At 41.6% G+C, this 25,522-nt stretch overlaps 2 protein-coding genes across 2 annotated transcripts in view; one reads left to right on the plus strand and one right to left on the minus strand.

Moving 5' to 3' along the window:
* The window catches only part of LOC122423446 (acyl-CoA dehydrogenase family member 10-like), a 37,167-nt gene extending 32,363 nt beyond the window's left edge, over positions 1-4,804 (minus strand). The window contains exons 1-2 of the mRNA XM_043440530.1: positions 4,172-4,804; positions 170-369 (exon numbers count right to left, since the gene is read on the minus strand). Coding sequence (XP_043296465.1) covers positions 170-369; positions 4,172-4,254 — 283 coding nt within the window. The 5' untranslated portion in view covers positions 4,255-4,804. The remainder of the gene's footprint in view (positions 1-169; positions 370-4,171) is intronic.
* A 240-nt stretch (positions 4,805-5,044) lies between these two features.
* LOC122423455 (BRCA1 associated protein) overlaps positions 5,045-25,522 on the plus strand; it is a 31,402-nt gene continuing 10,924 nt past the window's right edge. Inside the window, exons 1-9 of the mRNA XM_043440541.1 lie at positions 5,045-5,299; positions 7,019-7,180; positions 8,164-8,362; positions 9,797-9,986; positions 14,993-15,106; positions 17,046-17,194; positions 22,632-22,707; positions 23,400-23,538; positions 23,915-24,024. Coding sequence (XP_043296476.1) covers positions 5,218-5,299; positions 7,019-7,180; positions 8,164-8,362; positions 9,797-9,986; positions 14,993-15,106; positions 17,046-17,194; positions 22,632-22,707; positions 23,400-23,538; positions 23,915-24,024 — 1,221 coding nt within the window. The 5' untranslated portion in view covers positions 5,045-5,217. The remainder of the gene's footprint in view (positions 5,300-7,018; positions 7,181-8,163; positions 8,363-9,796; positions 9,987-14,992; positions 15,107-17,045; positions 17,195-22,631; positions 22,708-23,399; positions 23,539-23,914; positions 24,025-25,522) is intronic.

The raw sequence follows: 25,522 nt of genomic DNA on the forward strand, positions 1-25,522 counted from the left end.
AGAAGTGAAATCATTTGCCCAAGATCCTCAGCAGCACTAACTGTTGCTTGAAATTTGATTCAAGAGCAAGAATAGCACCCACTGAGACAGTCATCTCCCCTCAACACCCTCCTTTCCCCCACCCCCACGCACACCAGTCTCCAAAGGTGAAGGAGAATGAAGAGCTCACCTGTGGCCACGCTCCCTGGAGAAGGAAGCAGAACTCCGCCCATGTCAAAAATCACTGCTCTGTAGGGGCCACCTCCAGAATGCGTCCATCTCCGGGCTCCCAGGTGCCTGCCCTGGACATGTTTCAGGAAGGCCGCCCTCCAAGCCCGCTGGAGCTGGGAGGACTGCAGAAGCCGCCTTAGGCACATGTTGGGGCCAAGGCTGTGAAGCAGAGACAGGACATGGTTAGCCGTCACTGCCTCCAAGGAGACCTCCGTCCTGGCTCTCAGGGCGCCACCAGCATGTCTACTGTGACTCCCAACCAGATTTCAGACATAACCAGAGCTGAACTCAGTGTCTCTGCCCCCCATGACAACTCCTTTCCTAAGGTCCTTGGCTCAGGAAAGGGCTTCCCTGTTCCCCCAGCTACCCAAGCTAGAAAACTGGATTCACCCCTCAGTCTTCCAGCCAGACACCTCCATTCTGGTGCTCAGTGTGACCGGTCATTCCTCCCAAAGCTCTCCGTCTACTCTCTCCACTCCCACTGCATGATCTCACCCACAGACCTTTGCAGCAGCCTCCTAAGTGGGTCCCCTTGCCTCGTCAGTCAAAATGGCAAATTTGATCATGTCCTGCCCCCATTTAAAATCTCCAGTGACTCCCCATTGTCTTCACAATAAACTCTCAGCTCCTTAAGCTGCCTGAAAAGGCCCTCTGAGAACTTCTCCCCTCTGGGCAGCAGCTCTCCTTTGTATTTCACCTTAGCCTCGGTGATCTCGACACTCATGTCCACAGCAGCTTCACTGAACACATGATGCGCTCCTCCTGTGGCCAGGCCTTAGCATATGCTGTTTCCCTGGATAACTGCCCACTGTCCCTCAGGCTGTAGTCTGCCTGTCACTTCCTTCATGGAACCTCTTCCAGCCACCAGAAGAGGCAGATGAGCAGTCTCTGCTGTACTGTCTCAGGGTGCCCTGTACTCACCTCCTCCTAGCGCTCACGATGCCGCCACACTATCATCCCTCCTACAGAGCAGGGCGATGACCTTCTGATCATCACCGCCTCTTTTCTAAACTTACTTTCAACAAGTTCAGGGGAAACAAAAACATACACACAACAGGTACATGTATATATAGATACACAAACATTTCCACATGAATAGACATAAATGTGGCAAATGTTAATAATTAGTGAAAGGCACATGATGAAAGGTGTATGAGAGATCCTTGTACTCGTCTTTCCATGTTTTTTAGGTCTGAAATAAAAACCTGGGAAAAAGGACAAAAACAACAACAAACTCTACTCGCAGTCAGTTCCACTTGAAAATCTTGAAGTTTCTCATGTGATGTCTATGGTTAAAAGCTAAGAAGCAAGTTAGAGCAAAACAGGTTGGTAAGACGCCTGCACGTTCATGGGAGTCACCTCAGTGCCACCAGAAGGACTAAATAAAGTATGTACGAATCTAAAGAAAGAAGGCTTAGGAAGTAAATGCTCAAGATGATACAACGTGTTTCTTATGTAATTGGAAATTTGCTGGATTGGGGCATGAATGCTGAAATGAAAAAGGTAGATTGATTTGCATTTTGGGTTTTACTTATGTTCCTATGCCAAGGCCAAAGTTAGTGACGGAAGGAGAAATTTATTTATAGGCTCCAAAAAGTGTCAACAAGTTCTGTGCGAGGGCTTAACAGAGATGAAAAAGGCTGACTTTCATACTGAAGGGGTGACTTTTATTCTCACTGAAGACACTGTCCTCCTCATACTCCAGCTAATGGATGAGTGGGCACTGCTCCCACAACTAGCTGCTGCTTCCTTCCAACTAGAGATGATGGTCTGTTCTCACTTCCCATTGCTCTCTTCAGAGCAGGAGAAGGCTGTGATTTCTCATACCATACATCCTGGTAACTCCATGGTACCTGCTCACTGACTGGAACGCCTCTGCCTGCTTTGTGTGTGTTAGTTGCTCAGTCGTGTCTGAGTATTTGTGACCCCACGGACTGTAGCCCTCCAGGCTTCTCTGTCAATGGAATTCTCCAGGCAAGAATACTGGAGTGGGTTGCCAATCTCTTCTCCAGAGGAACTTCCCAACCCAGGGATCGAACCCTCGTCTCCTGCATCGCAGGGAGATTCTTCACCATTTGAGCTATAGGAAGTCTGCTTTATTTGCTAGTAAATTTCCACTCATTTTTACATCACAGCATCAGCTTTATCTCCTCTAAAGAGGCTAGTCTTTCTTTTCCTGGAAGACTCTGGTACTAATTTTTTTTTCCATTTTCACTGCTTCTTATCCATACCTTCACTAGACGACTTACCCCATCACAGTTCCTCTTTTTGACTCTACCTACTCCTCTCCATGTAAACCCATTAAGGAAAGGCCTGTCTTATTTCATTTTCATGTCTATCCATCCCCTAGGACCTGGCAAAATATCTAGACACACAGCAGGTGCTCAGTAAAAACATGAGTTGGAGGAATTCCCTTGGCTTCCCTAGTGCCTCAGACAGTAAACAATCTGCCTGCAATGCAGGAGACCTGGGTTTGATCCCTGGGTCGGGGAGATCCCTTAGAGAAGGGAATGGCTACCCACTTCAGTATTCTTGCCTGGAGAATTCCATGGTCAGTGGAGCCTGGTGGGTTACAATCCATAGGGTTGCAAAGAGTCAGACATGACTGAACGAATAACACTTCTTTTTACTTCATGTGCACCTAACAGTTAGGATTCCCCGCTTTCACTGCTATGGCCCTGGTTCAATCCCTGGTCAGGAAACAGAGATCCTGCAAGGTGTGTGACAAGGCCAAAAATCAGAAAAGAAATATAAGTTGAAAGGATGAATAAACTGGATGAATCAGAAAATAGGGGAACACAAGTGGCAGGCATAGCATTTGGCAGCTACAGAGTACTGTAACAAGCCCGTTTTGCCCATCTCTAATGAATAATTCTAGTTCTCTGGAACTGGCATCTTCCTTCTCCACCGTAAACAATATTCATCTTCTCTCTCTCTGCCTCTCAGAATGAGATCGGTATGTATAATGTAGATGTCCTACCTAAATTATACTTTCATAAACATGCACACTGTGAAAAAGTGAAAGTGTTAGTTGCTCAGTTGTGTCTGACTCTTTGCAACCCAATGGACCAGGCTCCTAAGTCCATGGGATTCTCCAGGCAAGAATACTGGAGTGGGTTGCCATTCCCTTCTTCAAGGAATCTTCGCAACCCAGGGATTGAACCCATGTCTCCCACATTGCAGGCAGATTCTTTACCATCTGAGTCACCAGAGAAGGCCAGTTGCTGCATATTAGAGAGGGTTTAGTAGAGATTGAGTGTTGGCTCTGGAATCAGATTGCCTGGACTCAAAGTCTAGCTCTGCCACTTATTTACATGTGAGATCCTGAGCAACTGACTCTCTCTGAGCCTCAGATTCCTCCTCCATAAAATGGGAAAAATTATAGTACCTGTCTCAAAAAGTTGTTGTTACTACTACACAGAGATAAAGTATGTATTAATAAAGCACTCAAGTTAGTACCTGGCACACCATTAAATGTTATCTGCTACTGTAATATGCTATTTAAAAAAAGTTCACATGAGACCTCATATATTATATACATATAGTGGGATGCATATGGCATATACAGTTTCACAAAAATCAGCAACTGCCACTGCGGGGAATTTTGGCCCCAAGGGGACATCTGGGAATGTCTGGAGACATTTTGGTGGTCACCAGTTGGAGGTGCTACTGGTACCTAGTAGGTCAGGCCAGGGATCGTGCTAACTATTCCATTAAGTGTAGGATATACACACAACCCAAAGGCTTAGTGAGTCTAATAATGTTAACAGTGCAGAGGTTGAGAAATCATGATATAAAGTCATAGTGTGCAGTCATAAGGTATAAACGTCAGGTGGTCATGATATGGATTTGTAGTCCACACATCTACGTATGTCCAGGACACAGTGTGTGCTAAGACACACTTACATGTCATAACATATACCTAGAGTAGCATCCTGTCACATATATGCTATATATGTACCGATTGTGGCTCTCCATGTTCACGTGCCAAAGGCAAGTCTGTTGTTCAGTGGCTAAGTCATTTCGGACTCCTTGCGACGCCATGGACTGCAGGATACCAGGTTTCCCTGTCCTTCACTATCTCAGTTTGCTCAAACTCATGTCCGCTAGGTCGGTGATGCCATCCAACTTCTGTCGCCCCCTTCTCCTCCTGTCCTCAATCTCAAGTCTGGGGTATTGAAAAGAATGCGGACTCTCAGAAAAATTAATGTAAACAGAGTCACAGCCTCTACTTGCTTCATCCTCATAGCTGTATAAGGATATCACACAATTTTATGAAAAACCTCGCTCAAGGTCACACAACTAAAAACAAGGTCAAATCCATAAGAACAGGAATTGGGTGTTCATCTTATTCACCAATGTATCCCCACCACCCCAACAGCCCTTACTTCCTATTGGCCCTCAGAGAAAGAAGCGGATTCATCTCTATGTCTCAGAGCACCGATATGTAAAGCGTGGCTGACACAAAGCTACTCTGCCTATAGCTGGAGCGAGAGATCAAACAGGACAAAAAAAGGCCAGAGCTCTCTACAGGGTGCGGGTTGCTCGGACAATTGGGAGCCCTCGCTGAGTCTGAGACCCCTCGCCATCAGATGAGCTGGGCTGAGAACGAGGTCTCTCACGTAGGCCAACTCAGGTCTGGGCGGAAACCCACCGATCCGCCTAATGAAAGCCCAGCTCCCGAGATTCCCGTGACGCGCCTCCTCCACAACCTCTTCAGATTCCGTACGCAGGGTGGAGGCTCACCTCAGCGAAAACACACCAGTCACGTGGCAGCCTCCACACCCAATCAAAGAGCGCGCTGGCCCGCGCATGCGTAACCTCACAGGACAACGACGGCGGCCGAGAGGCGGAAGTGGAGGTGGTTGTGGCTCAGAGGGTTGTTCGCGGAGGTGCTGCTGCTGCTGAGGCGGTGGCGGCACTGCCCGCCCCGGGCCTCTCTGCTCTAGGCTCGCCTCCCAGCCTCGCCTGAGCCCGCCGGGGCCTTCGCCGGCCAGCGGCTGCCCTATGAGTGTGTCACTGGTTGTCATCCGCCTGGAGCTCGCAGAACACTCGCCGGTCCCCGCCGGCTTCGGCTTCAGCGCTGCGGGTGAGTCCGCGGCCTCGCCGCCTCCCCCGTGGCCCGCGTCTGGGCCCCGGGGCGCGTCCTTTCAGAGTCTGAGTCTGGGAAAGGGCCTCGGCGAGGGCTTTCGCTTCAGGAGGAAGCCGAGAAGTGGTTGGGATCCCTCTCATGTCCCCACCATCCTTGGGAAGTCTCTTCCCAGGTGTCACCTGTGGGAAGTCTTTTCCGGTCCCTCCTTCCTGGTGCCTTCCCACCGGGACTCTGTTTATATTTGGCTCGTCGTTCTCTCCAACCTGGGTGAGAGCCTAGTTGTGCGAGTTGATTTTCTCTAGACTTTGCGAAGGCAGACAGGGAATCCCCAGCACGCTGACGGCTCCTGGTTTAATTTGAAAAACCATCCATTTGGGCGCACTGTAGCAGTAGTTATAACTGAAATGTGTACACTTCCTATATCCGAGCACTGTTCTAAACACTTTGTGTGCACACTTTTCTGTATCTTCATACAACCCAATTAGTTTTATGGGTGTATGAGGCTTTTACAAACTGGGAACTGAAGCCCTGGGATTAAGTGCCTTACCCAGGATCATCTATCAGTGGCATAACTGGAATTCTACCTCAGAGAGCTGGACTTGAGAGTCTGAGCTGTTCATTCCGTCACACAGCCTCCTCCTGGGAAATGCAGGTATGGCTCTGTTCCTTGAACCACCAGCAAGGCAACATTCATTCAAGGAATACTTTATGAGTGCTCACTGTCTGTTGGGCTTTAGTTGTGTGCGGAAAGAGACATGGTCCCTGCTTTAAGGGCACCAGCAATTCACTTCAGTTCATGGAGATAGATTAAGTAAATAATTACAGCATAAATGTAGAATACAGCTGTGACAAATGTGGTACAGTAAAGGAAGGTAGAAAGCTAGAAAGGAAGGTGGAAAGCTATTATGAGATGATGTGTTTGGTTGGTTTGGGGAAGAGGCCTGGGGCTGGCAGGGATGGTCTTGTGGGAAACTTCCCTGAGTGTGTGAATTTTTGAGCTGCAAACTGAAGACTGAATATAATTAAATAGGCTACTGAGTTCTGAAAGTCAAATTAATTGACATAAGCGACATATACATTTTTATATGGATCAGTCATTGAGTCATTAATTTATTCAACAAATCTTTAAAGAGCTTCCAGTGTGTGCTAGGCACTGTGATGTAAGTGCTGAGGATACAGTGATGGGCAAAACAGGCTTGATCTCTCTTCACATAAAGCTTATATTAAGGATATTTCTGTCAAATCTCTGAATTTATTTTTTTGTGTGTTTTAGTGATGTAAGAAAATGATCACAGTTTTTCAGGACATGGCATTAGGCTAATGCAGGTTGTTTAAGAAGACTAACCCTAATAATTTTGTTGATTAGTGGCCTTGATGCCCTCATTTGGGGTCCAACACAGTTTCACTGTACAAGTGTTACTAAAATGTTGGTTCATATGAGCAGGATCAGTATCCAAGCTCTTATCTCCTTCATTTGCTTTAGAATGCATGATTTCCACTAGGACCACCCTGCATTTCTGAGTTTATTGCCCTGGGCATTAACTGACTGTCAGTACTGCAGGAGCCCCAGAGATGAGTGAGAAGGACCCTGCAAAAGTCATCTTACAGTCTTGGGGGAAGGCAGCAGAGAGAAAAAGGAAACCTGTGAATGGATACATTGAGAGTGGAAAGAGGCTTGTTTTATTATCAGATATTAATTACTCATGTATTCTTTAGTCGGGGAAATGTCTGATGAGGAGATCCAAAAGAAGACACTAGCTTCAGCTGTAGCCTGTTTAGAAGGGAAGTCACCAGGGGAGAAAGCAGCAATCATACATCAGCATCTCGGTCGTCGAGAAATGACAGATGTGATCATTGAGACCATGAAGGCCAACCCAGGTATGCTTTCCAAAACTGTAGGCTATCTTCTGTAAGGTAAACTAATGGTTGCTTGTATTGCAGTGGTGTTCAGTGAGCCTGTGATTAAGACCCCTAGCATACTTTAACTTTTACTGCCTATGTTCCTTACATGAAGCTGTCAGGGTGGATTTCAATTTCTCTAAATATTTCTTCTAAATTACTTGTAACAAGTTAAGTTGACAACTCTCCTCAGTGAGGAGAGCTACTTAGCACGTAAGTCTGTGGCGGTTCATGTTGAATCCAGATAAGCACGTTGTGACTCCCCCTGCTCTGCCAGCTCGCTTCATCCAGGGGGGTGGATGTGTATTGCATCTCCAGTGTGGAGAACTGGTAGGTTGGTTTTCAAACTTTCAAATAGCCCTGAATATTTGTCCCACTTAGGAGTGCATAGCTCAGTTGATAAAGAATCTGCCTGCAATACAGGAGACCCCGGTTCAATTCCTGGGTTGGAAAGATCCGCTGGAGAAGGAATAGGCTACCTACTCCAGGATTGTTGGGCTTCCCTTGTGGCTCAGCTGGTAAAGAATCTGTCTGCAATGCAGGAGACCTGGGTTCGATCCCTGGGTTGGGAAGATCATCTGGAGAAGGGAAAGGCTACCTACTCCAGTATTCTGGCCTGGAGAATTCTATGGACTGTATAGTCCATGGGTTCGCAAAGAGTCGGACACGACTAAGCGACTTACACTTTAGTGCATGATGGAAGACACCTGCTTTATTATGGTACTTCTCAATGTAAAGTTGACATCCTTCAGTTTCTGAGGGTATTAATGACATGGGGGCAGGGGGGCAAAGAGTGCTTTCAAGTTGTGATATCCCCAGAACTCTGCTGTTCTGTGAATGCAGTTCTTAATGCAATTTCTCTTTCAAAGTTTATTCTTCTGACTTAAAATTCTCATCTAATTGGAATCCTTCCACATATTTCATATCAGTTTATAATCTACTAACTTTTTGGTTTGTGAAAGATGAGCCAGAAGCTACAGTGGAAGAAAGGAAATCTTCAGAAGCATCCCCCACTGCACAGAGAAGTAAAGATCCAAGTAAAGAAGGTGTAAATGCTGCTCCTGATTCTCCATCCAAGCAGCTTCCAGATCAGATTTCCTTCTTCAGTGGAAACCCCTCAGTTGAAATAGTTCACGGTATTATGCATCTATACAAGACAAAGTAAGAAAATCCTTTTGAGTTTGTCTGTTTCTTGCCATAGGGTGGAGAAAATGTTCTTGCCCTGAAGAGAAGGATTATTTTAAGCTTTGTTCAAAGGGATAGTACTTTCATATGTTGTGTGTTAAATTCTTAAATATTTTCTTAAGAATTCTTAGATATTTTATTTATGGTTAAATCTCATAAATTGGGTAAAAGCATCTTATGAATGAATCATGTAGATTCGCTTGAGAGAATACCCAGGAAAATATTCCCTGAGAAGGTAGGCATGCAGGTGATTGGAAAATTGAAAGGAAGGAAGACAGAAAAGAAAAATTCTAAGTGATCTATAACATAGTTGTAGTCTCTTATTCCCACCAAGTCTTTACTAAAGAAGCTGCTATGAAGTCACTTAATGGGTTGCTGTTTCATCATATCTTTGAACTCCTTTTTGTGGTCCAAACAAGGCTTTCTGGAGGCCAAAGGAAAGAAAGATTTTGCTATATAATCAACATAGCTGGACCACCAGCTCCTCAGATAATTAGTCGCCGATTTCTTTAAAGACTGTCCTTGTCCTAAATTGTTTGCTCAGTCCCCACTGGGAAACAGAATACTCAGGTAGCCATTTTGGATCACAGTTGTTGAAGTGAGTTTGTAGCATTTCAAAAGCAGATTGCTCACCTGAAACTGCCACAAAATTCTTAACTGGCTATACCCCAATACAAAATAAAAAGTTTAAAGTTTGAAGAAAAAAGCAAATTGTATCGGTGGGCAGTTTTTCTTTCCCTTCTTCAAGCTATTCTAATTGAACAACACTTCTTGTAATCTTCAGAATCACATCTTCATGGTTCAGAATTCTCCTTCCTATATTTGGAGGTCTTTTCTCTTCAAAAACCTTCAAGAGAAGTCCACAGTTAGAGTTGTTCTATTGTTATCTAAGGATGATGGAGGCCTGGCGTGCTGCGATTCATGGGGTTGCAAAGAGTCGGACACGACTGAGCGACTGAACTGAACTGATCTGAACTGAAGGATGATGATTATTAAGAAATGAATGAGAGCAAAACACTGCAAATTTGCCTCATGGAGGTTTATAGGCTCCATTAGGTATAGTTATTATCTAAGGGTAGTTATTATTAAAAAACGAATGAGAGCAAAACACTGCAAATTTGCCTGATGGAGGTTTATAACCATTAAAAGCCTTTAACTGAAGATTAAAAAATATCAGTGGTGGGAATCGTGTAGAACATTTCAAAGGTTAACTTAAACTCCACTGCAGATGTGTTTAAGGGGTTCTCCATTTACCCAGGTGTGTATTTTCCAGTAAAATAACAAACTGTTTAAATTGATTTATAAAGTATTACATTTTGTTTTTCCTTCAACATAAAAGTTGTCTGATTAGTGTTGCTTGAACTAACCATACCTCATCTATTCAAGACAGTCTAATTATTGTCTTATTAGTAAGATGACCTCCTTAAAAGAAGATGTGAGGCGTAGTGCCATGCTGTGTATTCTCACAGTCCCTGCTACAATGACCAGTCATGACCTTATGAAGTTTGTCGCCCCATTTAATGAAGTAATTGAACAAATGAAAATCATCAGAGACTCTACTCCAAATCAATATATGGTGCTGATAAAGTTTAGTGCACAGGTAAAAGTTAAGATATTAAAAATCTGTTTGCCACAAAAACTATGTTTTTTAAAGTGTTTGATACTAGCCATGTTTAATTTACTACATCTTACATTTAGAAGTCTTGATATCTTCTAGAGTATTAATGAAATTCCAGAAATATTGCTGAATTCATCAGCAGACACACAGTTCTAATTCATAGCTGTTATTTTTTATAAATCAAATTGAGTGTGAAATCTAGTGTTGTGTGTGTTTGTTTATCCAGTAGTAACTATTCTAGTAGAACAGTAATTCCCAACCTTTCTTAACCCTGTATTGTTATTTGCCATTATAAAACTGTGCCCCTGCTTCTGTCATTCTCTTTTTAGTAGATATTCTTGGGCACATTCTAGAAAATCAAATTTTTTTGATGATGAGGGGTTTTGTGACATTCCTTGAATTATTAAAGATGCTTTTGAGTGCTAACTGGAAATCACTGCAATAGAAAGACAAACTCTGAAAGAAGGGTGATATTTTCAGCTTTTAAAAGTATACTTGTGCATTGTAACAGTCTTTTAAGAAGGTTTGGCCATCCAGTCCATTTCCCTTGTTGCATTAAGCATAATTTTGCATGTGCCTCAGTTCTAAAGATGTTAGATATTCTCTTGGTTTTGTATTTTCATTCTTAGGAGTCTGCGTGTTTCTATGTGAATATAAAAATGAGGTAAGCTTTAGGTATTATGCAGGTTAATAGAGGGCTACCTTGTCCATAGGTTTTCTTTAATTTGTTTGTATTTTTAGTAACCTGTTACATTTTGAAATTTCATTAGATTGTGAAATGCAGCTTTGTCAAAGTTAGTTCTTTCATACCTCACTGATAAATAGCCTTCCTGAGTTTACCCCAGATAAGCAGTTCCAACTTGCAGATTGGCAAAGAAATGAATGTGCCTGTAGGGTCATTTGCCATTGAGTCTGACCAGTCACCGAGATCTGTGGATAATAGAAGCTCGTGACACAATGCCCATTTGTCACCTCCTCATTATGAAAAGCTAGAGTTGACAGCAATAGTGGCCATTCATTGATCATAGATAGAAAATTAAGAGAAATAAGAGTTGAATTGTATTTGTACCTGTTCATTGGGCCACCAGAAAAAAAAAACTTAGTGTGGATTTCCAAGGCCAAGAGAGTACACAGTTACCTTTAACCTTTACAAAGCACCGCACCTTTGAGGGAGACCTTTAAAACGTATTTCAGTGGCCCTGTGAGCTTAGACTTCACAGGTTGACACTGAGAACTGAAAAGCACCTAACAGCTGCTTTCACTGACTGTCAGAACACCGTCTAAGGTCACTGAGACACTTTGCGAATAGTGGGCAAGTGGTGTATTAAATCTTTTAAATGTAATAATGAGGATAGTGATAACACGCAACCTTTATTGACTGCTTATTCTGTACCATTCACTCTGCTAAGTGCTTAATGTGCATTAGCTGATGTAATCCTTACTGTAACCCTATGAGGTAGACAGGTACTGTTGTTATCCTAGTTTTACAAATGAGGAAACCGGCTGCAGAGAGAGGTTAGTGATTTGGCCACGGTTATACAGCTAGAAATAAGTGACTGAGCTGGGAATTAAGCCCTCACTTTTAATCCCTAGGATGTAGTCCTTGTCCAGCAGAAGCGGGATGCGGGCAAGGGAAGGTACTCACTGTTCGCAAAGAATTGTGTCATGACAGTATTTCACTTTTAGCTTCTACTGAATGGGCAAGGGTGGTAAGCAGGTAACACACATAACGTCATAGAAAGGGATTGGGAAAAAAATGTTTGAGAACATATTAGCCTTTCTATTTAGTCTGAAGTGTATTAAGCCCACAACACTAACTTGTCTAAAAACCCCATAAACTTCTCTATAGCATATGCCACCCTTCGCAGTCTGCAGATGATGCTGTGGAAATTTTCTGCCACTCTTAATGGATTTTCTTTGTGAGATTTTATGGAAAAATCCAAATGAACTTTTTGACCAATCCAATACTTGTTTCTCCACCTCTGTCTTTTGACCACGTGTAAGTTGCTTAAGTTGACGGATGTTTTCTAGGACTGTAATACAGCTTTCTTAGTGCTCTCTGAAGATAGAATCCTTGACCTTGGTATCGTGAGTTGTATTTTTTATCTGTAACACTAGATCTTAAGGTCTAAGGCTCATTCTATTCAGGGATTTTCTAAGGCCTAAACCACCCTCCCTAGTATAGGTCTCAAAGATGTTAAATTAATATTGGGCCCTAATGAGAGTAGACTCAGTAGGCACCAACTCTGGATCACTTACCAGATGCCAGGTATTAGCTTCGCATGCATTAGCTCCTCGAGTCCTCTCAGATATGTAATGAGGTAGGTGTCATTATTTTCATATTTTATAATTGAAAAAACACACATGGGTGAGTCACTTGCCCAAGGATACACAGCTAGTGTCAAAGAGTTATGATTCAAACAAGGCAGCCTGACTTCATGGCCTGGGCAGGTAACTATATTCTTATTCCTTTCTGTTTCTCGCCAGAGAATTTTTATTAAGAACTAATAGGCCTTTTTTACCCCTTTTAACATTTCTTGAATCTCTGTTGGCCTCATCTTTCTTAATGCTGGAGGTGTCAGATGTGCCTACAAAGTTGTACTGTGCCCTTTGATGAGGAATTAATTTATAATTCAAGGTACAGGGAGGCAGAAGGGGGTTCAGTTTTGTAGTTCTTTGGAACAGAAAAGGACAGATAACCTGTCAATGGAGTATGTTGGCTCATTATCACTTGTAGGCTTAGGCCAGCCTACTTTCTTTTGACAAGTAAAAAATATTTTCATAGCACTAGTTGATCACCGTGACAGTAAAGAAACATTGATTATAATAGATTTTTCTTTTTCTAAGTTAATCCTGAGAAGAGAACAATCAAATCAAAGGACTAGAGAAAAAAAAGAAGCTGGGTTTCATTCAGTTTGGGGCTCTGTACAGTACAGGCATTTTAAATGAGTTGTTTCTTCTGTGTTTTTTGCAGTTAGCTTCAGGCTTTTGTTCAGTGCATCTCAGTGCTGGGTTGAAGCAGGAACCACATGGATTTTGCTCCCTGCTCTTGTCCTTTGCATATACAGTACCTGGCATGCATTGGGTGCTCAGTAAATATCCCAGCCAGTGGAGCTACATTTCCAATACCAAGATTTTAAAGAAGAGAGCAGTGTGTTCAAAAAGTATACACCTTTGGTCCAGGTAACTCCCCCAAGAAAGAAAGGATTTATCTGGGATTGAGTAGATTTTGTCACATTCCCAGTATCACAAACCTTGTCCCTTTCCCTGAGGAGGCTTGGGCGCTTAGGGAGCATCTGCAGAGCTGGAGGTCTTTGGCCGGGTCTGCTGTTCTCGGCAGCCACATCTGCAGCAGTTCCTGGTGGTGCCGGCGGCCCTGAAGAGCTGGTCATGGCCCACTGGCCCTTGGTGCTTGAGTCCAGCAGCTCACTGTGCTGGTTATTCATCCAAAAGCATTTCAAGGCAGAGCCACTGCTCTTGAAAAGTGGGAGAAGCCATTTGGGGCTGCTGCTTCTTAGTGTTAAAGACATTTATTATCCAAGAACTGGCTTGTAACATTTTGAATTTCAAATACCCTTTACCCAATACACAGGTTGTTGCCCAAAGGAAAAGCCTCCCCTTCTCCGCCAGAAAGTCCCTCCAGAATCTATGTTCAGAACTGGTCACCCTTCCTTAGTGGCTTAGCTCACTTGGTCATATTAAGATAGCATAGATAATCCAAGAATCCACACTTGAATTACATCATCCAAGTGCAGTGAAAAACTACTGAAAAGCTTACAATGGCTCTTAAGATCCAAGACCCCGTGAGGGTAGACATCCAGGACTGATTTTGCCTGATACAGCTCAAATCTCGACCTCAAAGTTGATGGTGCGGCATTTCCTTTTGCAGAATACACTTCCTCTCTTCAGGCAGCTTGTCTGTACTGGCAGGGCCAGAGCAGGCAACTTCCTATGTTGGGGCTAATGCCTGTGTGGGAGTGAAATCCACACAAGCCACAGCCTCTCAGCTGCCTCTAAAAATTGCTGAGCTTTAAAAGCTGGAATTGTCTCTTTGTTACTTCCTACTGAGGCTAGACTGAAGATTTGATTTACTTGTGTTATTATCTACAAATGCACATGTGTTTTCATGGCTTTACCTGCAGGGGACTGATTTCCCCTGGTTTTTCTGTCTTCCACTCCAAGGGAACAAGACTGTTAGAATTTTAAAGGCTAGTTCATCTTGGACCTCTTGACCTTGACCAAGAGTTTTGCTTTTGGTATTATACACTAGGTTGTTTAAAACCTCCTGACAGAATCCTTGTCTGACTATCATGTGTTAATTATTGTTATTATTTGGTTTATTGAAGAAAAGGAATTGGCTTCTCACTCCCTACCATTTCCACTGGTCCTCTATTTTTTCTCACCTACATGCTGACATTTGTTTAAAAAGCTCCTCCATAGGGAATTCCCTAGCAGTTCATTGGTTAAGACTCAGCACTTTCACTGCTGGTGGGCCCAGGTTCAATCCCTGGTGTGGGAACTAAAATCCTGCAAGCCCCAAGGTGCAGCCAGAAAGAAAAAAAACTCTCCCATTGACAGTCATCAATTATGATTTGGTTCCAAATAGAACTGACCTCAGCTGTTGTGAAAGTGCTGACTAGAGGCAAAAGGGGAAAAAAAAAAAAACGATATCAAGGGAAACGTTGACCATTGTTGGTTGACTATATATTAAAATTGTAGTAGCCATTGGTTTATTGCACTTCAATAGCTTCTGATCATTCAAATAAAACTACCACATATCAGAAAAAATTGTAGAGTAGGATATTGACCTGCAGGGTTCACTTAGCCTGTGAACCTGCTACCACAGATGTTACTTTTGGTGGTGGTTCTCTCTCCTAAGTATAACTTTTAAAAGCTGATGAAGAGAATAATTGAAGCCATCTTGAATAGAAAGCACATTACCACAATCGCGCTCTTAATTTTTTCCCTTTCCCCCCTGGTTTACCTAGGCTGATGCAGATAGTTTTTACATGGCATGCAATGGCCGCCAGTTCAACTCAATAGAAGATGATGTTTGCCAGCTGGTCTATGTGGAGAGGGCAGAAGTGTTGAAATCTGAGGATGTGAGTGCAAATAATTCCTATATTTGATATAAATGTATCAGAATGGTATAAAATTGAAAGTTAAGATACCTGTGGAAATGTCCAGAATCGGCCAGCCCATAGAGACTGAAAATAAGTTAGTTCCCAGAGACTAGGGGAGGGAGAGGTGAGAAGTAACAACTAACAAGCACATGGTTTCTTTTGGGGGTAACAGAAATGTTCTAGAATTAGATAGTGGTGTGACGGTTGTACAACTTTGTGAATATACTAAAAACCACTTTAAAATGGCAAATTTTATATATGTGAATTTTATCTCAACTTTTAAAAATTGTCCAAAGTATTTTTTTAAATAAACAATATTATTTGTGTTATTGAAGTTGAGTATGTGTCTATTCCTGATGGATGAAACTGTGCCTAGAGCCCAAAAATGAATATTTTTGTTTTAAATATTAACCCTTAATCCTTATCCTAATACTTAATTCTCTTTTGATAGCACTTTGTATCAATAATTGCTCTGATCTCCCACCCTCCATGGGAAGCATTCCTGTAATATGTGCTCATTTGAATAAAGTAGTAGATCCAGCTCTGTTATACTGTTAATATTTCCTCTTTTAAAGTAGCCCTAAAGAACTTTTCACCTTGAATTCCACTTGATAGGAATAAGTTCAGATTAGATTGTTCTGTCATTAGATTAGGTAAAATAAAAATCAGCAATGGGGACTTTCTCTGGTGGTCCAGTGGTTAAGACTGTGCTCCCAATGCAGGGGACCTGGGGGTTCAATCCTTGGTTGGGAAGCTAAGATCCCACAGGCTGAGGGGCGTGGGCCAAAAAAAAAAAAAAATCAGTCTACTCTTTTGCCAGGTGCTGTGCAGGACCTCAGTTTTACGAATTCCTTTCTCTAAATGAACATGGCTTCTTGAGAGATTTTCAAATATCTGCTCTTTAGGGACCGTAGATTAATGTGACTTTTCTCGGTGTGTTCTTATTTATGGTACCTCACCTTTGCCTCAGCAGTCCCCTAGTTGGCAGGGCTTGGGTCAGACATTGCTGCATTTAGAGGTCTCTTTTTTTGACCACCTAGATCCTTATGCCCTTCACACTCTGTTCTTTCACAGCCATTGGTAATTACAACCATTTTACAACCATTGGTAATTTAACAGTTTTTAAAAGTTTCGAGTTTTGGGGAACTGCCCTGGTGGTCCAATGGCTAAGACTGTGTGCTTCCAGTGCAGGAGCCCTGAGTTTGATCCCTGGTCAGGGAACTAGATCCCACATGCCACAGCTAAAACCTGCTGTGGCCAAATAAATAAATAAATGTTTTTAAAAATAATAATAAATGAAAAATTTGAATTTCATATCTCTCTCTACTAGAGGCTAAGCTCTGTGAGGAAAGGGACAGACTTCGTGTTTTACAACTTAACTGAATCTGTTTTTGTTCACTATAGTCCCACACCTAGAACAGTGTCTGGCATACAAAGCAGGGACTTAATAAGTATGTACTAAATAAATAAAAATCACTGTTGTTGATACTATTATCACATAGTAGAAAGTGTTGAGTTTTCATTTACTCTGGAAAATCATTCAGATACACGCCTGCTTTTTTTCCTTTGTGTTCTGTTATGGTCATGGCCATTTAGAGTTAGAGCTGGGAGTCTGGTAACATGAGACTCTGCAGCAGTCTCACTTCCTCCAGTGTTAGCTATGTGAGGGCGGGCATCTTTGTCGGCTTTGTCCCCTTGGTATCGTAGTGCCTAGCACAGTCCTGGGACTCCAGGAGGCGACCAATTAGTATTTGTTGCATGGATGAAAACCTCACCAAATTAGGTTGTTTTCACAAAGTAATAATATTGAGAACATCCTACCAGGAGTCAAAGAGTATCAGGAAAACTATTGCCTTAAAAAAGAAAAAGGAGAACCTGTGGATGACGAGTGAGACTCATTCAAGGTGTTTCCCTGTAGGGTGCCAGCCTCCCTGTGATGGACCTGACAGAGCTGCCCAAGTGCACAGTGTGTCTGGAGCGCATGGACGAGTCCGTGAACGGCATCCTCACCACCTTATGTAACCACAGCTTCCACAGCCAGTGTCTGCAGCGCTGGGACGACACGACGTGAGTGCAGGGGTTCATCCCCTCCCTGTCAGAGCTCGTTATTACCCTTTCCCAGAATTAAGAACAGCCACCCTGCAGAAAGAACCACTCCAAGTATTTGATTTTATAAACCTGTGTACCACAGTGGTGAGGAGGTCACATGGAAGGGCCTTCTGTATTTCTTCTTTGCTTTTCCTCAGTTCACATGGGTCAGCATCTGTAGACCAATTCCTTTCTAATATGCTGACTAATATCCTTGTGGAATGTCCCAAAGCAGCATGAATCGTTCTCTCCTTCCAAGAGCCAGAGAATGAAAGGAGTAGGGGGTGGGGGAGTAAAGCTTAGCTTTGAGGCTCCTCTACTTAAAGGGCATCTAGGTCTAAAATCTTGTTTATCACTTGCACTTTATGTCTGCCGTTGACTTTGGTTTTCTTATTAGAGTGCCGGGCTACACCAATCTGACATTTTGGATTTATCATTATCGATGGTTTGGTGGCCAGTAGTAACAATAGTCACTAAGTATGAGGTGCACGCACACCTATGGTGTCCTGTTTCCTAATGCAGCACAGACCCTGTTTGTATGAAAGGGAGCACTGTGCAAAGAACTGAGGTGTCACCTGTGCTTTTATTTCCCCTAGTCAAAAGTTGCTGTTCCCTTTGCAAACTGCATTGTGAGTCTTAGCTAGAAAGGTAGATCAGACGCTGGCCACAAGGGTTTCCCAGTAGAGAAGAAGGTGCAGAATCAAATAATCCACAGATAAACGAGGTTACACAAGGAACAGCGTTGCAGCACCATGACTAGAGAATAGGGCCTTGACGCCACCAGGCTTGTCCTAGAGGCAGCACTCAGGGAAGAGAAATAGGAGTTAGCCAGGTGACCGGTGGAACCCAAAAGAAGATGGTGTGGGGGAGGGGTGTACCCAGGAAGCAAAAAGTCACGTTCCAAAGCCCAGGAGTGAGGAGGGGTGAAAGTCCACAGGAGTCTCGGTTCTCTGCCCCCATGTGGCCAGCTTTCCAGAGCAGGGACCTTGTCAGGCTGTTCTCTGCGGTGCCCTCCATACTTAGGGGGAGACGTAGTGCGTAGGAGGAGCTCAGTAAAGATCTCTGAACAAATATATAGACGCTGGCTTTCCTGTGGCTTATTTAACCAGAGAATAATTTTGCCCCAGTTCTGTAGAGTCCTTGGTCAATTCTGTGGTATCATTTAGGAGTTCTTCAGAGAATTGTCCAGGTTTAAATTTGCCTTGAATAAAGCCACTCTGAGATGTGTGTGTTCCATAAAGTGTTAGTCTGTAACTTGTGTCCATCTGCTACCCCATTTAAGTTCTGGATACTTCTTTGTTTCCCACCACTCCAATTCTACTCTCAGTACACGTTAACTTTTTTTTTTGGTTGCAGTGGGTCTTTGTTGCTGCATGTGGGCTTCTCATTGGCGGTGGCTTCTCTTATTGGAGAGCACAGGCTCTAGGCATGTAGGTTTCAGTAGTTGTGGCACCCTGGCTTAGTTGTTCTGTGGCCTGTGCGATCCACCTGGACTAGGGGTTGAACCTGTGTCCCCTTCATTGGCAAGCGGATTCTTATCCACTGTACCATCAGAAAGTCCCATGTTAATTTTTGTAAAACCATAGCATTTTCAAGTTTCCTCAGGGACCATCTTGTCCAACCTCCTCGTTACTTACAGAGGAGGAGACTTAAGGCCCAGAGGTGATGATCGGCATGCTTAGAGTGTCAGGACAGAGAATGCCAGAACTGGGACCAGAATTCAACCCACTGGGCGACTGCCTTCCAAACCATACAATTCCTTCAGCCAGTGGGTTTTAAGCCTCTCTACATGCACAGTGCTGAGGGGCAGAGAATGAAAACACAGACCCTCTTTAAGGACATTGAATCTCCTAAGGGAGAATCACACATGTATGCGTACAATTCAAGGTAGAGATGAGAGATCAAGCTGGTTCTTCCTCTGGGTTGGCCCAGAAGGGCTGCTTACAGAAGACAGTATTGGTACCAGGCCTTGAAGGGTACTTTCTTGTCAGCAAATGACATTCTGAGAGGGTTTCCCCAAATATCTCCTCAGGAAAATAAGGTAACAGCTCGTAATTATTTTTGAAGAGAAAGTAGGAAGAATTAATGAACTGTTATTTTTTAATAGACAGATGGGATGATATATCATGGAGTGCTAATTGTATGGTACAAATAAGTTTATTTTTGTAATTTCCCCTCTTTTCTCCTTTTTGATTCTCAGGATCATATATTTTGAAAGATTGTTCTGGCACAGCGTTGAAAGTTAGATTTCCGAATTCATTTGTTGTTTTCTTTTTCTTTTTTTTTTAATTATATTGATTTTGGACTGTGCTGGGTCTTCATTGCCACGTGGACTTTTCTTTAGTAAGGCACAGGCTCTAGGGCACGTGGGCTTCAGTAGTTTCAGCATGTGGACTCAATACTTGCGGCTCCTGGGCTCTGAAGCACAGGCTCAATAGTTGTGGTGTGTGGGTTTGGTTGCTCCGTGGCATGTGGGATCTTCCTGGATCAGGGATCGAACCTGTGTCTCCTTCTGTGGCAAGTGGATTCTTTTACTACTGAGCCACCAGGGAAGCCCCAATTGTTGATTTCTTATCCCACAGTTACTACAGCCACCACATGGACCAAAGGGATGACACAGAGCTAGTTCCTACCTTTGACAAGACTGCTTGCGAGATCCTACCTGCAACTTTTGTTATTTTTTCAAATTTCTACTGTCTTCTCTTTTGATCCTGAAAAAAGAAACAGACTAAATCCTTTAGTTTTCTCTTAACAAACATAGTCCTTATCTGTAATAAGAACTTAGTGTTCTTCCTGCATATTTCCTTTCCTTGGTTTTATTTATTCAGTTAAGTAACAGATTGATTCTAGTTATATCTTGAGCATTGGTGCTGCTAGTTCACTTATCCTCAGCTGTAACCCTCTTTCTATCATGTTTGCCCATCAGACACAAATATTCATGGCTGGCACTTAGTATTACTTTGTCTTGAGTTAAGGGTTAACAGGTTTTTTTTTTCAAAAAAGTTTTTAGTTTTATTGAAGTATAATTGACAGTCAAAATTGTATATATTTCTTCTTTTCCAGTTTGGATTCCTTTTATTTCTTTTTCTTCTCTGATTGCTGTGGCTAGGACTTCCAAAACTATGTTGAATAGTAGTGGTGAGAGTGGGCACCCTTGTCTTGTTCCTGATTTTAGAAGAAATGCTTTCAGTATTTCACCACTTAGGATAATGTTTGCTGTGGGTTTGTCATATATGGCCTTATGTTGCAGTATGTTCCTTCTGTGCCTACTTTATTGAGTTTCTATCATAAATGGGTGTTGAATTTTGTCAAAGCTTTCTCTGCATCTGTTGAGATGATCATATGATTTGTATCTTTCAATTTGTTAATATGGTGTATCACACTGACTGATTTGCATATATTGAAGAACCCTTGCATCCCTGGGATAAAGACCAATTGATCATGACGTATAATCTTTATAATGTGCTGTTGGATTCCGTTTGCTGGAATTTTGCTAGAATTTTGAGGATTTTTGTATCTATGTTCGTCAGTGATATTGGCCTGTAATTTTCTTTTTTTGTGGTATCATTGTCTGATTTTGGTATCAGGGTGACGGTGGCCTCGTAGAATGAGTTTGGGAATTTTCCTTCCTTTTCAATTTTCTGGAAGAGTTACAGCAACATAGTTGTTAGCTCTTCTCCAAACTTTTGGTAGAATTTGCCTGTGAAGCCATCTGGCTCTGGGCTTTTGTTCGTTGGGAGATTTTTGATTACAGTTTCTGTTTCCAGGCTGGTGATTGATTTGTTCATATTTTCTATTTCTTCCTGGTTCAGTTTTGGAAGGTTATACTTTTCTAAGAATTTGTCCATTTCTTCCAACTTGTCCCACTTTATTGCCATACAGTTTTTCATAGTAGTCGGTTATGATCCTTTGTATTTCTGTGTTGTCCATTGTAACTTCTCCTTTTTCATTTCTAATTTTATTGATTTGAGTCTTCTCCCTTTTTTTCTTGGTGAGTCTGGTTACCGGTTTGTCAGTTTTGTTTATCTTCTCAAAGAACCAGCTTTTAGTTTTATTGATCTTATATGAAGTAGAAAGGTAGTACTGACGATCCCATGTGCAGGGCAGCAGAGGAGACACAGATGTAGAGAACAGACTTCTGGACACAATGGGTAAAGAGAGGGTGGGATGATTTTTAGGGAATAGAATTGAAACATACACATTATCATATGTAAAAGAGATAGCTAGTGAGAGTTTGCTGTATGACGCAGGGAACCCAAAGCTGGTACTCTGTGACAGCAGGTGCGGTACATAGGGAGGGGACAGTTGTATACCTATGGCCAATTCATGTTAATGTATGGCAAAAACCATCACAATATTGTAATTAGCCTACAATTAAAAATAAAATATAACTAATTTTATGTATTTGAGGTGTACAACTGGATGACCAGATATACATCAACATTGTAAAATACACATCACAACCAAGCAAGTCATCATATCCATCACTTCACACCTTTACCATTTTACTTTTTTTTTTTTACTTTTCTTTCTATTTTTATTTTGTGGTGAAACCAGGCTCCACCCTCTGGTAAATTTCAGGAATGTCCTCAGTAAATTATTGTCAATTTAATTGACAATAGTAAATTATTGTCAGGAACTGACAATAATACTGTCAGTTATAGTCAACATTGATGTACACCAGTTCTCCAGAACTTATTCATCTTGCATAACTGAAAGCTTATAACTCTTGACCAATATTTGCCCATTTCCCCCTTTTCTCAGCCCCTGGTAGCCACCTTTCCTCTCTATGTATCTATGAGTTTGGCTTCTGTGCCATTTTTTTGGCTTTTTGTAAATCGGAACAGTACTCACAGAGCACTGATACCTTCTTCTAGGTGAAATTCATTGTATGATAAAATGTCATATGCATTTCATGAGTACATTAACATTTTTGTTTTAATTTAGTGAAATTTACTACAGAATTTAGTTTCAACTCTTAGGAGCAACCTTGAGAAGACAAGGGTACATATTGGATGATTAAAACTTTAGGAAGTGGAGATAAGGTAGATTACAAGTAAAAATACATTATGGGTGACCAGACATGAAAAAATAACTTGTCTCAAGTCTCTAATTGTAATCTGTAAATATTTAGTTCTTTGATTACCTAAGCTTTAGGCAGAAGAGTGGAAAAAGATATGGGGCATATGAAGAAAAAGATTTCTCCTTTTTCTTTAGCTTTATCAAGATTGTTTTTTTTTTCTTTTTGTCTGAGAATAGCTTGGAAGTGTTTGTCTTTTGAATGATAGCCCTAGTTGTTATAAAAAATATTATGTAAGACAGGGAGTATATAAAACTGAATTTTTGACTTTGGGGTTCTGTTACAGCTGTCTTTTATATTCAATCTGTGTCATTATTTTTTTGGTGCCCTTTATAGATGTCCTGTTTGCCGATATTGTCAAACGCCAGAGCCAGTAGAAGAAAATAAGTGTTTTGAGTGTGGTGTTCAGGAAGTAAGTAACAAGTGGTGGAAAATAATAATGTACACAGCTTTAATTGTCTGGGATTTTCTTCTGCCCAATGTGACTTAAATTCTCTTCAATTCTTTTTGAGACAGATTTTTTTTTTCCTCTCTGTTGAGGATCAGACAAAAAAAAAATTAAAATACACAAACTATTTTACTCCTACACAAAATACTTTATGCTTTCATTCTTTGGTGTTTGAAAAGGCTGAGATTTTTGTTGATAAATTATTTTTCCTTGTTGTTTACATAGAGTTCCATAGAATCCAGAGTGAAAACTAATTGACCCATAAGAGGATCCTTGTTGGGTTGTTTTTTTAAAATATTTATTTATTTGGCTGCACTGGGTCTTAGTTGTGGCACTCAGGCTTAGTTATTAGTTATTCAGAGACATGTGGGATCTTAGTTCTGCGATCAAGGATCCAGCCTGAGGACCCTGCATTGGAAGGTGGATTCTTAACCACTGGACCACCAGGGAAGTCCCCTTGTTTGAATAAGGGGACTTATTTGAATTTGAAATAATTTGAATAAGTTTGAATAAGTCCCCTTATTCAGAACTCCTGTAGAAACATCTCTAAATCTCATCCCGTGTCAGGCCTCTCATACACCCCAGTATCATATACCTCATACACCAGGTCATGTAATTTTACATCTCTAATGAAGATCTTACCTCCTTCCTGGCAGAACCTTTGGATTTGTTTAATATGTGGCCACATAGGATGTGGACGATATGTGAGTCGACATGCCTATAAGCACTTTGAGGAGACCCAACACACGTATGCCATGCAGCTCACCAACCATCGAGTCTGGGACTATGCTGGAGGTGAACACCACTCCTATTTTCTAGTTTGGCTTCATTCTGTCTAAAATCATCTCTGTCAGAACCTCTCCACTTCCTTTCTCACAGCTTGAAATCTTCCTGACAGCTGTGGCAAACTCCAATTCTCTTGGTGACCCATAGGGCCCTCTTTCATATGTGAATGGCCTGCATTGCCCAAGTTAAAGAGAGTTAATACTTATACTCCTGCCCTCTCACTCTTTTTTTAAAAAATTCAAGTGATTTAAACCACTTTTAAAGAAATGTTGCACAGCATTTAATTTGGATCTGTGAAAACAAAAATTTTGTCCAAGTTAAAGGTTTATGGAGACCCTTTTCATTCTGAAAAACCATGCCTTGGTTGACTTATTCTTTTCTTTAGATAATTATGTCCATCGACTGGTTGCAAGTAAAACAGATGGAAAGCTGGTACAGTATGAATGTGAAGGTGATACTTGCCAGGAGGAGAAAATAGATGCCTTACAGTTAGAGGTAAGATATTTTATTATTAATCACTAAATACCTATGTCTACTGCTTTTTACTATTCTAACTTGAAAGGTTGTTTGGGCTTTTAATTTTGCCATTTGCCCTGCATGTTAGCTTTTGTTTTAAAGATCTATATTGCTCTGAAGGAGTCTTTAAATACTTTTATTTCATCTGATTTTCTTCTTTGGAAATCTTAAGTTTCATTGAGCCTTATAATTTTCAACATTATGTTCCTAGTTGTCTCAAATTCAGTATTAGGGTTATCCTCTGTAGCTGTGATAAAACTAGAAGTTAAGAATCTTCCTGTTGGCATCACAATAGCAGGCGGAAATGGAGCAAACTTGGTCAGAATGAGGAATCCCCAATAGCATCTTTCCATGCCAAGAAGCTTTTTTGTATATGTTGAGTTGGCATTTAGTAATTGGATAAAGATAAAGCCTTATATAGATAAAGCCACTTTGGATATTCATATAAGTGAAGAAACAACAAAATTAGCACATTTGGGTTTTTCTCATAGCGGTAAACTTTATATAACTATAAACTTGATATGTAAATTTTATATTAAGGAAGGAAAAGTTTAACATGAGTCCTATTTTATATAAATTTCAAAACAATTACTTTTAAAACAAATACCTTAACCATTGAAAGAAGTGGACATTTGAAAACTTGCTCATCTCTAGGTGTTTAAGGTCAGTGAAATGGCATAAAATAGAGCTAATGTTGTTACCATTAATATATTGTATTGACATGAAAAAAGTTCCAATCTTTAGTGTTAAGTTTTTAGTAACTCTTACAAATTAAGTATGTTCATTCAGTGAATACCTGTTGAGGATTGCTGTCTGTCAGCTACTCTTCCATGTGCTACTCTTCCATTTAATTTAGCATTAAATGGACTCGCTGCCCTCCTGGAGCATACAGTCTAGTGACATACATTCTCCCAAACTGTCCCTTCTTTCTGTGGCTCTTTCATTTTCTTCTCTGGCCTGCAAACATGAGTAGATCTCCAGTCTCCTCGAATGATCTTTTCCAGAATACAAAATGTGATCTTGCCACTCTTTGGCTCACATTTCTAGATGTGATACCCCAGAACTTTGCATAGGCCCCATCTCACCACACCCTACACTCCAGCTTCACTGGTCTTACTTCATGGCTGAGATAATCCTGAATGTCTGCAGCATCACATTTCTCTGGAATCTTTCTGTCTCCTCCTCCTGTCTGTCTGTCAAGGTGTCAAGGGTCCTCTCAAATCTCAGCTTCTGTCAGAAACCCTATCAGATCCTACTGTCATAAGCCATCTGTCCTTTCTCTAGTTACACAGCACTGTTCATTCATTCCTGCACTTGGGTAGCAAACTTTTCTTGACATCCAGAATGTGCCAGGCACCGAGGGCACAAAATTAAAGATATAGCCTTGCTTTCAAAGAGTTCACAGTCCAGTCAAGGAGAGAGCCTGGTAAATGGCTGATTAAGTGCTAATGTCATAAGTGCTATTAATGATAGGCAC

This window comes from Cervus canadensis, chromosome 1 (assembly GCF_019320065.1).
Source record: "Cervus canadensis isolate Bull #8, Minnesota chromosome 1, ASM1932006v1, whole genome shotgun sequence".
NCBI classification, from domain to species: Eukaryota; Metazoa; Chordata; class Mammalia; order Artiodactyla; family Cervidae; genus Cervus; species Cervus canadensis.